Source organism: Fusarium odoratissimum (assembly GCF_000260195.1).
Source record: "Fusarium odoratissimum NRRL 54006 unplaced genomic scaffold supercont1.17, whole genome shotgun sequence".
NCBI lineage: Eukaryota > Fungi > Ascomycota > Sordariomycetes > Hypocreales > Nectriaceae > Fusarium > Fusarium odoratissimum.
This window is the reverse complement of record NW_022158703.1, coordinates 105,936-118,357: the sequence shown is the minus strand read 5'-3', so window position 1 is coordinate 118,357 and position 12,422 is coordinate 105,936. Positions and strand designations below refer to the sequence as shown.

Genomic DNA, 12,422 nt, shown 5'->3' with positions numbered 1-12,422 from the left:
ATCCTGTTCGTGATAGCCTCACTTTTGGGGATTCTGATGACTCAGAAATCGATGAAGAAGGCCCTGATTTTGTTGATCTGTCACAGGATATCGAGGAGCCCGAGTTGCCGCCTCTTCCTGCTCCTTTACCCAGCTTCGAGACCAATTTTTCTTCCACTTATCACAGAATCATGAATACATTACACCCCCAAAGGCACACACAATAATAGATCGATATCCCTTGTGCTGTTGGCGGCCAGATCAGAGGCAGAGGTGAAGGCATCGTGGGGCGAGGAAACGGGGCTGGACTGGCCCGCAGTCAAGGTTCACAATTTCGGCCGCAACACCACCGCAAATATGCCTCGCATGATAAAATACTTTTGGCGACAGCTTCAATACTTTTCAATTGAGTCACAGCAGAAATTTCGAATAGATTGCGATAAAATTAGAAGTGTAAGCCAGAGATTTCCTGATTTCCCCCACCTATTTCTAACCCATCAGCTGTCCCAGAATTTTGCCCTTGTCCCAGAATTTTGCCGCCCACTCTATGAGTGGGGTTCCTTTTTAGTCAAACCCACGAGTAAGCATAAATCGCTGGTCTAGTCTTGGCTAAGCGGTGGGGATTGGTGTTGCCCATCTAATCTATTTATATCTAACTTGAAAAATAGTAAGCTGACCCACTGCTCTGACCTAGTATGCTTAGTGGAAGTAAATAGGTGGGTGTATTTTCCGTCCGGCGACAGGAAGAAGAATACATACTTATATAGTACAAGCTTAGGTAGTAACTAAGTGTATTTATATTATACACATGAAGATTGTAGCCATTAGATTATTTATGCCGCTTAAAATTTCTATCTCCGAATTTTTTAACGCAGGTTCAGCTGGTTGTTGCTTGTGCAACATCCGCAAGGCCAAACCAGTAGATCTATCATTCTACCTGTATAACAAAATAGCTCTTGAACACGCTTTTCTTTCTTTAATATTAGATGTCCCAGGACTCCTCATGCTATATAGCGTTAACCTTGGAACCTTATGGAAATGATTTTAAGTTGTTGGATTAGTATTGAATTACAGTCTTGGCTAATGGTATAAAATACCTAGAACTCTGTCCTTAGACGGTATCTCATGTAGAATCTCAGGGTGTCCCTCGGGGTAAGGAAAAACAGCGGAATGGCTTATACCAAGAACCGCTGATCTCCCACTAACGTCTGTCCGCTGTTTTTCCTCACTTACTAGGGTGTGCAGGGTGCCATGGGGATTGTTATCTGTACCTGTATTTGTTTGTGCAAGGGATCATTTAAGGCGTCGTCTAGATACGTGCTACTGGCGTGGTGGGGGATGTGTCTTAGGTGTGAGGTCCAAGGGGGACAAGATTCCGGATAACACACATTCAGATCCGCATTTCAGATAGACTACCCTGCAGCTGTCGAATTTTGTCACAACATGGGCTGTTTTAACGATGGATGGTAATGGCTTGATGCAAAGAAAACCTTTGTCTTATATAGTTTTTATTCAAGGGCTTGCTTTAATAAATGTAGCTTTTCGTCGAGATCGTGTTTGGTTCTTTGTATTGTTTATGTGAAACCAGTGCCATTTTAGGACCGGTGTCCTCGCAACCAGAGCTTTGCCACGACCCAATATCCTCTGCCGATACTGCCTACATGCATCTGTTGGACCATCGATAAATGTTCTCAGATGCGAGAACTAGGCTACAACTTCAATGAGGAGGTCGTTAACTTTGTTCATCTTCTAATATAACTCTTATGGTTTGTGAAAGCAAAGCGAAGAGCGGGCACTTGTCAACAAATTCCGGGGACGGAATGGTGGGCTGTTGTGGTGACCAATAGAGAGCTTCTACTGGCGTTAATTTTATATTCATGGAAGAATGAGTAGCAGCGACACAGACTGCCTGCAACATGAGCTATAAGGGGCCACTATAGTATTTATATCGATAATGAAAAGCTGAGAGTTTCTTATAGAGGGAAAGAACTGTGAGACTGCCAATAATTCTTCCATAAAGAAATGCACAAGTTAGTGGACCTATCAAAGCATTATCACCCCGGCGGTTTCTAAATCGAGCCAAGCGCCTCACCTGGAGACTAACTCTAGGCTACAGTGGCTTAGGCCAGCCAACGCACCAATCAATCACGATCGTAGCTTTTAGTCATCCAATGTCCCCTGAAACCATCGCGTCCTTCATAATCACGCGTATTCTCATTGTCTTGTCTCAAATATCTTCATTTCTTCTCAAAATATCCTCCTATCGCCGTGCGATTTCAGTCAAAATGTCAACGAGAAGGAGCGCCAGAATTCGGAACATTGACTTGGGAGTCACTGCTGGACCAGCTAAACCTGCACCTACGCCTGCGGCTGCTGCCCCACCAAAGAGGAAGCGCAAAGCCCCGGCTGAAGACGACAAAGATGAGCCGGCAGCAAAGGGGAAGAAAGCACCGGCGAAAAGGGTAAAAGCGACGATATCTGCCAATAGAAAGGCAAAATCAAAGGCCAATGCCATACCCGAGATTGAGACTCAAAATGAGAGGGCGACAATCCATGATGATGTCTTGTCAGTCCTGCCGGCCGAGATCCTCCAACAGATCCTCGAAAGCGTCAGTCTGCATCGAATTCAGGCGCTGGATCTCTAGTACTGACAAGCTCAGGTCAATGACCCAAAAAGTATGGTCAAGCTGGCCTGTACCTCCAAGCGATACTATGCCCTCGTAATGGCCATTATCCACAAACGCATCTCCGTCTCAACATCCTTCTGGGCCCATATCCCCCACGTCATCCGTCGCATTGAACCCCATCTAAGCATCGCCCAGAAGAAACAGCTCAAGAGAGAGGGACAGTACAAAGGTCAACAAGAGAAGTTCTCAACTCGTCTTGATCCAAATGCTGTGCCTCCTTGCGCTAGTAACGTCAGGCAGATGATCATTGGAAAGATTGATCCCGGCAAGAGGCATAAGCCTCTCGTATTGAGATATTTCGAGGAGGTTCTTAAAAACCTCCATAACTTAGAAGTCTTTGATGCAGAGGACCTTACTGAGCAAGTCAATCCCCACATATCCGTTGTGCCATGCTAATAACATTGAAGGTCAATGGCGGAGAGTCTCTCTAAATTGGAGAAGCTCAAATCTATACGACTCCACCCTTACGAACATTCCATAAAGTCTGAAGCTGTGATTCCACTCGCTAAACTCCATAATCTCGAGCACATCTGCATCGAAGATAGGTCTTGGGACCCAATCGCTGTAACCAACGATAGACCCTTACAGAGCATGTTGCTCAACTCCCTATCAACCATTCGGAGCCTGGAGGTTCGAACAGCCCAATATTACTCTGACTTTTTAGGCGATTGGGAAGGCAAGCTCAAAGCCCGCAAACCTGATGCGTTGGAGCAAGAGTATGGTTTCACGGCGCTCAAATCACTGACTTTACATGGGATAAGCTTCAGTGGTGAGTTCTGTAAAAATGTCATGCCGAACTTCACAAGAGCTTTTGATTTTCTCAAGCTGAGGGAGCTTAACCTCATGGATCTTGAAGAGGGACAACTGACGTTCTTTAAGCATCTCGAGGATCTGTTTAGCAAAGCAGATAAGCGTGACATTCACCTACGAAAATTGTGTTTGAAGATGAAAGGACCTGGGCATAATTCAAGCTACGCCGAAACAGAAGTCCATCTTGAAGGAATGTATCGATTTATCTCAGCATTTGATTCATTGACCAGCTTGGAGATACATGACTACAACATGTACAACTCGGCAGTGCAGTCCAATCCCGGCCTATCGAGACGATTGCTGCAGTCTGTGGTGAAGCATACTGGGCTGGAAACACTGCGCTTTCATTATCGACACATGGGTAGTGAGTCGTGGGAGATCCCGTTTGCCTCAGCTGAGACTGTGAATATCTTAACCAAGAACCTACCTTCTCTACGGGCCTTTGAGTTTGCGCCCCAAGAAGATAACCTTGTAAGTTGCGATACCTGGCTTCCAATGAAGGTCGAAACTCACGCAGAGTAGGATGCAATGGCCCGCGCTCTCTCACGCGCCAAGAACTTAACAACTCTTCTTTGTCCCAACTATAAAAGCTATTACTCAGATCGAGAAAACGCCCACTTGACGTTTGCTAAAAAGCTGCTCGGGGGATATCTGGAGAACGCTGGCAGCTGCGAGAAATTCATTTGGGAGAAGCATTACAAGCTTGGACACATCACTATAGGCTGGACAGACTTGCGAATTGGATCCGGACTGAAGCCAAAGAAGAATTTGGAAAAGCCTGTGAAGATCGAGAAGGTGGATCGTGTGGTGATGGTCCAGGATATGCGGCCGAAGAAGTGGGGAGACTCTAAGCAGGAGTATTACACTGCTGATAGTCGATGGGTGGATCATGTTTCGCGGCCAGATCGTCGCGAGGGACCGTTGCAGCTTGTGTATGATGATTGAGAATTGGAGACTGGCGTTGCGTTGCGATGAGTAACGAATGAAGTAAGAGAATGGAGACGGCATGTTTAGTTTGCGGAATTATATCAACCTAGCTCACATTCCTCTAAAACAGAGATTCTACCAAGTGACAATCTGCAACCCTTCTCTAGCCTAGAAACTAAATGTAAGGTGGTCAATCACACCACAGTCCTTTTCTTCACCTCCAGGCAACTTGCTTAGAACCCAAACAGGTGATTCAAGTCGCAACTCGACCTTCTTCTTTCCATCGTCCTGAATACTCCACGATACAGCGGCAGTGTTGCTTGAGCCAAGGGCTACCTTGGCCTTCAGCTCTCGACTCAAGTCAAGTCTCGGCGAAAACAAGATTTTGCTTGACCCTGCCGCTATGACATGCAGACCAGCCAGCTCAGTACAGTACTCGTAGATAGGAACACTACCCCAAGCATGACAGTCTGAGCGCTGCCTAACGTCATCCTCTTCCCAGGTTGTGAGGTTATTCGCCAACATCTTTCGCCAAGGGTCCCAGACCTGTTCCCATGCTGACTCGTAGACTTCGTCGCCAGCGAGAGCAAACGCCCTGAGAGCATAGAACACCATGACGTAGGAACATTTGGAAAAGGCTGGATTGGAGAATGACTCCTTTAGCAGACGTGGCCCTTCCTCGGGGGGTGCGGCGCCACTGAGAACGGCGAATACTTGGCAATGCTGGGAGTAAGCCCCCTGCCCCGCGATATCAGCCGTCGAATCCGCGAAGAACTTCCCATCGAAGCAATGAGTGCGGATTGCCTGGACTACAGACGCAGCGCGAGTTTCGTACTCGTCCGCGTATCCGGGTCGGCCGACATCTCGGACCAGACGAGCAGCCTGCTTCAGGACATACGCGTAAAGCATACTGAAGTAAGTATGCCGATTTGATTCCCGCCCGGACGTTGGAACTCCCTTGTCTGGATGCGTATTGGTTGCGCCCCACGTAGTAACCCAGTCGACATACTGCCAGACATCCTCTGGAAGCCCGCTAACAAGGCCCAAGGCGTCGATATGAGACTCGAAAAACTCAAAAACGCCATCGATTCGAGGAAGGAATGATCGTGTATATGGCGTGTCACCGAAGTAGAGGTGGTGGTCGCAGATCTGGAGGACCCAGTACAGGGAGAAACCAGCGATGATCTGCGGTACGTGGGAGGGGAAGCGAGACTGCGTTAAGCCCTCGGGGGTCACTGATGCAGCAAAGTTGGTGATTGTTTGCCTCATCAGTCTGTCATCACCTGAAAGAAGATAGTGAAATAGGCTGACGGAGCGGGAATCGCCAGAGTACCTAGAGAATGGTCAATCAGGGCAATGTGGCATGGAGGCGAATACTGACTGGAGTTGTTCATAGAAGGGGCAGTCTGAGTAACCATCAAACATGCAATTTCTCATAGTTCTGATGGACACATCCCATATTTGCTTAGCGTCCTTGTCTCCTAGGTCGTCCCAGCTTGCCTTGACTGCAAGGGGGTAGTTAACTTGCGTGGCATCAAAAGAGGACAATTCAACGGGTTCAGCTCCAGCTGTGATTTCCCATCGCATAACGCGAAATGTTCTAAACCAAAATGGTTCGTAAACGACGGTCTGCGACGCTGGTAAGTCCAGCGTTATGTCATCGTAGGGACCTATGATATGGCCATTGGTCGCATCCAGCCTGTCAGACTTTGATCTGAAGAACGGATAAGAGCGTGGTTCATTTTCGTAGCCCTCGCTGTAAATAACCTTGATTCGGACCTGGCTCTTTTGAGTGGCCTTGAACGTCCAGCGCAGAAATGCCGTTGAATGCACGTCCGCCTGGACCTCGAGCGTATGTGAAGACCCGGCTGGAAGGGTAAGAGGACGCTGACCCGAGAGATACGCGACCCAGTCATCAGAGTTCAGCCTTCCGACATTCTTTCTGACGGTATTGACACTAACAGAGGTTTGCTCTGGAGTGGGGATCATGCGAGATCGTAGACGCCATGGTGGAAGCTCTCCGTTAAGTGTCTTGATGTTGTATGGTACTGGTGTGACTTTCTCTTTGGCAGAACTGGGCACGATGTGTTCATTAATCTGGAGAAAGTCAGTGTGCATTTACAAGACGAGGTCAAGAACATACATGAAGGAAGACATCGTCTGGTCTACCCATTGGAAACAGGATCGAGTTATCCTCTTCAGCTAACCAGCCTTCCCGAGAATCAAGACTAACAAACTCCCCATCCGACTCAACACCACCAACAACAGTCAGCCCTGGGAATGAAGTTCTCTCAAAAGGCATTCCACCGCGAGAAGCCGCAAGGTAGCGGATCACCACGAAGCATATCTCATTATCGCCTTGTTTGAGGTGCGGAGCGAGGTCGAGCGAGTCGTAATACCATATCAACGGGCTACCTCGCGCTGGGCCAACAGCCACTCGGATACCGTTTATGATGAGCTTGTATCGCGTGTCGGCTGAAAAATGGAGGAGCGCTCGAGTTGGTCGAGATGGGAGAGTGAACTTGCGACTGAATGTGACGATACGTGCGGCTGTGTTTTGTTTGGAGGAGTCGACCCAGTCGGAAAGCCAGATCCAATTGGATTGGAGCTGATTGATGATCTATAGAGCGAATTAGTTTAATGGTGCGTAGACTGAGAGAGGACAGGATGGTAGTTACTTGTTGCTCCTGTGATTGCGCCATTAGATCGTTTCCTAGCACTGTGTATGCCTGCTTGCAGTCAGCAGTCCTGTAAAAGAAAAGGCACAAGATATATGGAGTTGATATTTGAAAAGTTGCGAGGCTTGGAGAAGCCCCACGCTTCCCATTTTCAGCTCACACTTGGGTAATGGTATCGCTTCGGGGTAGATGAAAGCGAGCATTTGCTGAGTGCGGGGCACTAATCCTAGCAAATTTGCTAGCACTTGTTCGAAAGATGGTGTACCAGCTGATCGTTTACGCGTTCACGACGCTAGCTAACAGTGAGGGGAAACAGCAGTCTTAGCTCGAGGGGCCGGGCGTCGGGTCAAGTGAATGTGGATCATTACGACGCTATCATGTTCCTTTTATTGCACTAGGTAGACTAACCATATTGCAAAGGACATCTACCAAATTTTCTAGCGTGACCCCCAATCCTAATGCGATCGACAATCTAGGTCTGAGAAGCCAATGCGTCAGTCTAGTAGACTGCCTAAGCGCAGAATACACCACCGACCTCCGAATCTAGACGAAGCCACCATGTTACACGTTAAAGCGACACCAGTAGAGCTTCCGACGCCTGAAGAGTAAATGTCGCCTTTCCCCCCGAAACAGTGGCCGACTCAACCGTGCTCTGACCCTGAATCTTGCACGATCCATTCTCAAACGTCTGCCCAGCAACAGTCGGGCTCTGACCAGCATCGACTCTGGATGTTGAAGCAGCAGCAGTGAGCCTCTTGGCCGAAACCGTCGAGCCAGAAAGCCCGGAGAGGGTAAAAGTCTGAGAAGGACGAGAGCCGCTGGTGTAGTAATCAGAGTTATACAGAAGAACCCTGATCGGCTTGTTATCTTTGTAGATGGCATATGCTGCGTATCCGGTTGTCTGATCATCCAAGGGGGCGATCTTGTCGGCGCCAGCGAGAGCCATCGTGGCAAAGTAGGCTCCGAAATAGGGGGATCCCATCGAGTACTTTCCCCACCAGCAGTACTGGCCTGTTGGTCAAGGTGTTAGCGGTTTGCCAGGACTGTTGTACCGGGGCTACTTACAATTTCCGATGGTGCCGTGGTGGAAGTACAAAGTCTGCAATGAGTTAGCTACTCAGCTGGATGAAACCACAGAAGCTTTTACCTCTGTTCCCATGATCAGGGCTTGCATGACATAGTCGAGAAGCCAGAGTCCAGCACCATAAGTTGGGCTGATGCCGCCACCGCCCTGAGTGGCTAAGTATCATTGTTAGCCATGAAACTACTTGAAGTGAACGATCAACTTACCAGAGTTAGTCTCTCCAAACACATGAGGCTTGTTCTTCGCCGCCGCAGCTGCGACTTCTTTTGCGAAAGGCTTGATCTGGGATGCAATAGCGCTGTGGCTCATCAACGTTGCTAGATTGGCAGTGCTCTTGGACTGCGGGTAATTGTGAGAGCAGTACTGTCTAACATAGCTGTTGGCCTGGCCCTCGGCTGCAGTCAGACCAGCGATGCTCATCGGGCTGGTTCCGAAGAACACACCAGCTGAGATGAGGTTAGACGTGGAGAGATTGCCGCACACGGCGTCTTGCCAGGATACCTCGCTGGCGTAGTCCGCTGACGCTGTCCAGGAAGAGCCTTGGGCAATAGGGTCACTGCTGCTGAAAACTGAAACACAGTTAGCCGTGAGTAATTAGTTACTGGATGGAACCTACAGTTGGGTTCGTTGCCAAGCTCAATGGCATGAAGGCTGCCGATTTGATTCACTGCTTTGGATGCTGCAGCGACGGTGTTTGCAAGGTTGTTGAGTCGACGATTGAAGCCTATGGTTACTTGCCCATCGTATGTGCCTGCCAAGGACATGAATGACGGGCCGAAGGTTAGTGTGCTTGGCGCATCTCCAGCGTTGGCCACTGTGTAAGTGACTTGTTGGCTAGAGGATGCATTGTAGGTAGCTCGGTCCCTGTTCGCCATGTAAGCAGCAACAAAACAAGCGATGATATCAATCATACTGCGTCGTTCCTCCGATCCTGATGGGCGGCCAAGTTCCCGAAAGATCCTTCAAGTTCTGCAGACAGGTGGAGGTGCTAGGGACATCGTTCCAGTAGCCCGGGAAAGCGAAGAACTCGAAGCTGCGGATTATCAGCGAATACACTTCATGTTGGTTGTACTATGTCGGCTTACGAAACGCCTACAGGGGCACCGGCAAGCTGGGCGCTTGAGTTGGACGGCGGCGATGATGGGACGTTGAAAGATAAGCCCGAGACGGTGGCGACCTGGGCGATGAACCAAACGGTACTAAGGAGAGAGGCCATTCTTGAGGAGCAGTTGACAGTAGCAGTTTTGCAAAAGGAAGCTTGTCAAGATGGTTGTGATGGTTCTTTATTTTACGTGGCATTTCGCTGCCTTTTATTCTTGAGACTTTACGACTTCTGATCTATTTCGCGGATCGTCGGAGCCTAATCACCTGGAACACCTGAATTCCGCCTCTGCTCAACTTGACCACTTACACCAGACAGCAAAGTATACCTAGTAGAGCAGCTCTGATCCTAGGGAACATGGTCTAACCAGACTTTTCCCCAGATTTGCTTCGATTTCGGGCTTCTCTCCGCCTATCCTCCAGCCATGCGCAGCTTAATCTCAGTCTCATGATCATCAATCGATATTTAAATCATGGGTGTTCTTTCTCGGCTCAAACGCAACCGAGTGTAACAGGCTCAAAAGAAGCTTTCTGCGCTACATCTTTGACCCGAGAAATGTTCAGCTCGGTCATTGTTCAGACGAAGTTGGTGCAGGTGATCAAGCCTCTTATGCTCTGTGGTGGTATGAAGTCTCGGATATCGTTGCCGTGATATCCCTGACAGATGCGCCTGATTGGATCTCTTAGATCGCCGGGATGCCGTGTATAGACGGACTGGTTTCCGCGGCCCCCAGTCAAACTCAATTATTCCACCTCCGCAGTGGGGTTCGTGCTTCTAGCCTGGTCGCTAGTTAGAAGGGAGCCAGGCTGGGGGCGGACAAGTCTGGGGCCCCGCGTTCTGCTGTGGAGGAACAAGAATTTAAAATACCACATCGTATCGCCAAGCTCTTTTCCATAAAGGCTGATCGGAGCCAAGATCTTGGCTGCATCAAGTTCAGATCTGCATTGCCAACTTGAACACCAACACCATCAAAATGCAGCAGGCCAAGGCTCATACCGAGACTGTCGAGGACACAGGCGAAGGACTTCTCATGAGGTCCAAGCTTGATGACCTGAGCGTTTGGCAGAGTGTTCGCAGGTTCAAGCGCGTTGGCTGCATTGCCATGCTTGCAGCCTTCTCCGCATCTCTCGATGGCTACCGTAAGTTTTGCGCTTGGCTCTTGACGCTTGTTTATCTGCTCATGCTAATAACAACAGAGATCAATCTCAATGGTGGAATAGTCTCCAACGCTGGCTTCATACGGCAGTTTTCTACCTCTGGCACGACTATCATTGCAGGAAAATACATCTCGGCTTGGGGAGGTATCCAGTCAGCAGGCCAGACCATCGGACAAGTCGTACGTCGATCTTCATACTCGAGATTTTCTGATCATTTATTGACGTTGTTTCTAGCTCCTTCAATACGCAACTGAACGTCTCGGTCGAAAGGCTGCTATGATGATTATCTGGGTAGTTCTCACTGCGGTACGTACGCCACGAAACTTACAAGAATCGGCACTGATCAAATTTCTCCAACCGAATAGAGCGTCTTCGCCGAGTCATTCGCAACGCACTGGCAACACTGGCTTGTGGCAAAACTATTTTCTGGCATGGGTGTTGGCATGCTGCAATCCACCATGCCTCTGTACCTGTCCGAGATCTCTCCCACTCAGCTCCGAGGTTTCTTCATCAATGCCTACAGTTTGTAAGCCACGATGCCTCTTCAGGTCCATTCTAGACATCGGTACTAACTCTAACATAGCTGGTTCGTCCTAGGCCAGCTCTTTGCCTCGGTGGCCCTCAACAGGCTCAAAGCCAACGACCCACTCGATTTCCGAACCCCGATTTACACTCAGGTGAGTAACCAAGACTCTGTGTTCGAGATTCGGGAAGAATAATTCAATTAACTCGGGTCGTAGTGGGCGATGATTGGCTGCATCCTTGTGGCCTTTCTTCTCATTCCCGAGTCCCCTTGGTGGCTGGCAAGCAAGGGCAAGGTTGAAGAGGCATCGCAAGTTCTGAACCGATGCTTCGCCAATGTCGAAGGCTACGACGTCGATCAGCAAATTGTAAGTGCTCCCCGTTTCATCGTTCTAGAAACTGCTAATTCCAAAACAGGAAATCATGACTTCTACCCTCGCCGTCGAACGCCAGCAAGCTGAGCAAAATTCCGAGCTAGGGCCTTGGGCTGTTTTCAAGGGTCGCAACCTGATTCGATTCATCATTTCCGGCTGGCCCAAGATCACACAGCAGTTTGTTGGTTTGGCCGTCTTCAATACCTACGCGACATATTTCTGTAGGTGTTCGCTGCATGATGCCCTGAAAAGCTTCTAATCATATGTTGCAGTCCAATATGCAGGAAACAAGGATCCGTTCCTTGTCACTCTCATCCTCTCATCCGTTCAGCTGATCTCGATGATTGCCACTGCAACACTTACAGATTCCATCGGTCGACGTCCTCTTACCGTGTACCCATACGCGGTGACGGTCGTGTCAGTTCTGTGCCTGGGTATCATTGGGTGTTTTGACTATACAGCCAAGGCTACCAGCTCGCTACTTGTCAGTATGACCTCAACGGGATCACTCCCAATTTGGCTAATTGTTGTCCCTGCAGATCTTCTTTGCGTGCCTCGCTACGTTTTCCACCACTGGTGCTTCAGCTATCGGCTACGCCTACGCTGCAGAGATTCCACAACAGCGCCTCAGAGCCCAGACGGCTGGTTGGTCACTGGCTGTGTCTAATTGCATCGCTATCATCTTCAGCTTCTGTACCCCACTGATGATCAACGGTTCGGTCAAGTGGGGCGTCAAGACTGGGTTTTTGTAAGTACTATCTACAAAGCTTGATGTCATATTGAAGGCTTGCTGATGAATGCTGCATAGCTTCGCTGGTACCGGTACGGTTGCCGTCGCCATCGCATGGTTCATCCTTCCTGAGGTTGCGCGTCGAACACCCGCCGAGATTGACGAAATGTACGTTAAGTTCCATTGGTGTCATCTCTTGAGGTGTATGAAGCTAATGCTCGACAGGTTTGAGAAGAAGATCAACCTTCGCAAGTTTGACAAGTATGTCACAGAAGTCCAGGTACACGCACATGAGCTTCAGGACAGGAAGAAAGTGGTCGATGAGGTTTGATTGAGCCTACGATGGAGGCAAAAGGATATTCTCGGGGGGAT

The 12,422-nt window shown here is 49.0% G+C and overlaps 4 protein-coding genes across 4 annotated transcripts; 2 read left to right on the top strand and 2 right to left on the bottom strand.

The window, feature by feature from the left end:
* Nucleotides 1-2,264: 2,264 nt before the first annotated feature.
* On the top strand, nucleotides 2,265-4,421 carry FOIG_09963 (uncharacterized protein; the record flags this gene model as incomplete). The annotated part of the gene is made up of 4 exons (XM_031210250.1): nucleotides 2,265-2,588; nucleotides 2,640-3,047; nucleotides 3,105-3,947; nucleotides 3,999-4,421. The coding sequence occupies 4 exons, from the start codon at nucleotides 2,265-2,267 to the stop codon at nucleotides 4,419-4,421; spliced, it is 1,998 nt and encodes a 665-aa protein (XP_031059728.1).
* Nucleotides 4,422-4,571: 150 nt separating this feature from the next.
* On the bottom strand, nucleotides 4,572-7,105 carry FOIG_09962 (uncharacterized protein; the record flags this gene model as incomplete). The annotated part of the gene is made up of 4 exons (XM_031210249.1): nucleotides 4,572-5,736; nucleotides 5,785-6,500; nucleotides 6,547-7,023; nucleotides 7,082-7,105. The coding sequence occupies 4 exons, from the start codon at nucleotides 7,103-7,105 to the stop codon at nucleotides 4,572-4,574; spliced, it is 2,382 nt and encodes a 793-aa protein (XP_031059727.1).
* Nucleotides 7,106-7,649: 544 nt separating this feature from the next.
* On the bottom strand, nucleotides 7,650-9,381 carry FOIG_09961 (uncharacterized protein; the record flags this gene model as incomplete). The annotated part of the gene is made up of 7 exons (XM_031210248.1): nucleotides 7,650-8,092; nucleotides 8,147-8,180; nucleotides 8,229-8,320; nucleotides 8,372-8,734; nucleotides 8,782-9,029; nucleotides 9,079-9,198; nucleotides 9,251-9,381. 7 exons carry the CDS (start codon nucleotides 9,379-9,381, stop codon nucleotides 7,650-7,652), a joined length of 1,431 nt encoding a protein of 476 aa, XP_031059726.1.
* Nucleotides 9,382-10,240: 859 nt separating this feature from the next.
* FOIG_09960 (uncharacterized protein) lies at nucleotides 10,241-12,381 on the top strand (the record flags this gene model as incomplete). Its single annotated transcript, XM_031210247.1, has 11 exons — nucleotides 10,241-10,406; nucleotides 10,464-10,603; nucleotides 10,659-10,730; nucleotides 10,790-10,950; nucleotides 11,008-11,101; nucleotides 11,165-11,314; nucleotides 11,364-11,541; nucleotides 11,593-11,804; nucleotides 11,860-12,068; nucleotides 12,129-12,218; nucleotides 12,276-12,381. The coding sequence occupies 11 exons, from the start codon at nucleotides 10,241-10,243 to the stop codon at nucleotides 12,379-12,381; spliced, it is 1,578 nt and encodes a 525-aa protein (XP_031059725.1).
* Between the last annotated feature and the right edge of the window lie 41 nt (nucleotides 12,382-12,422).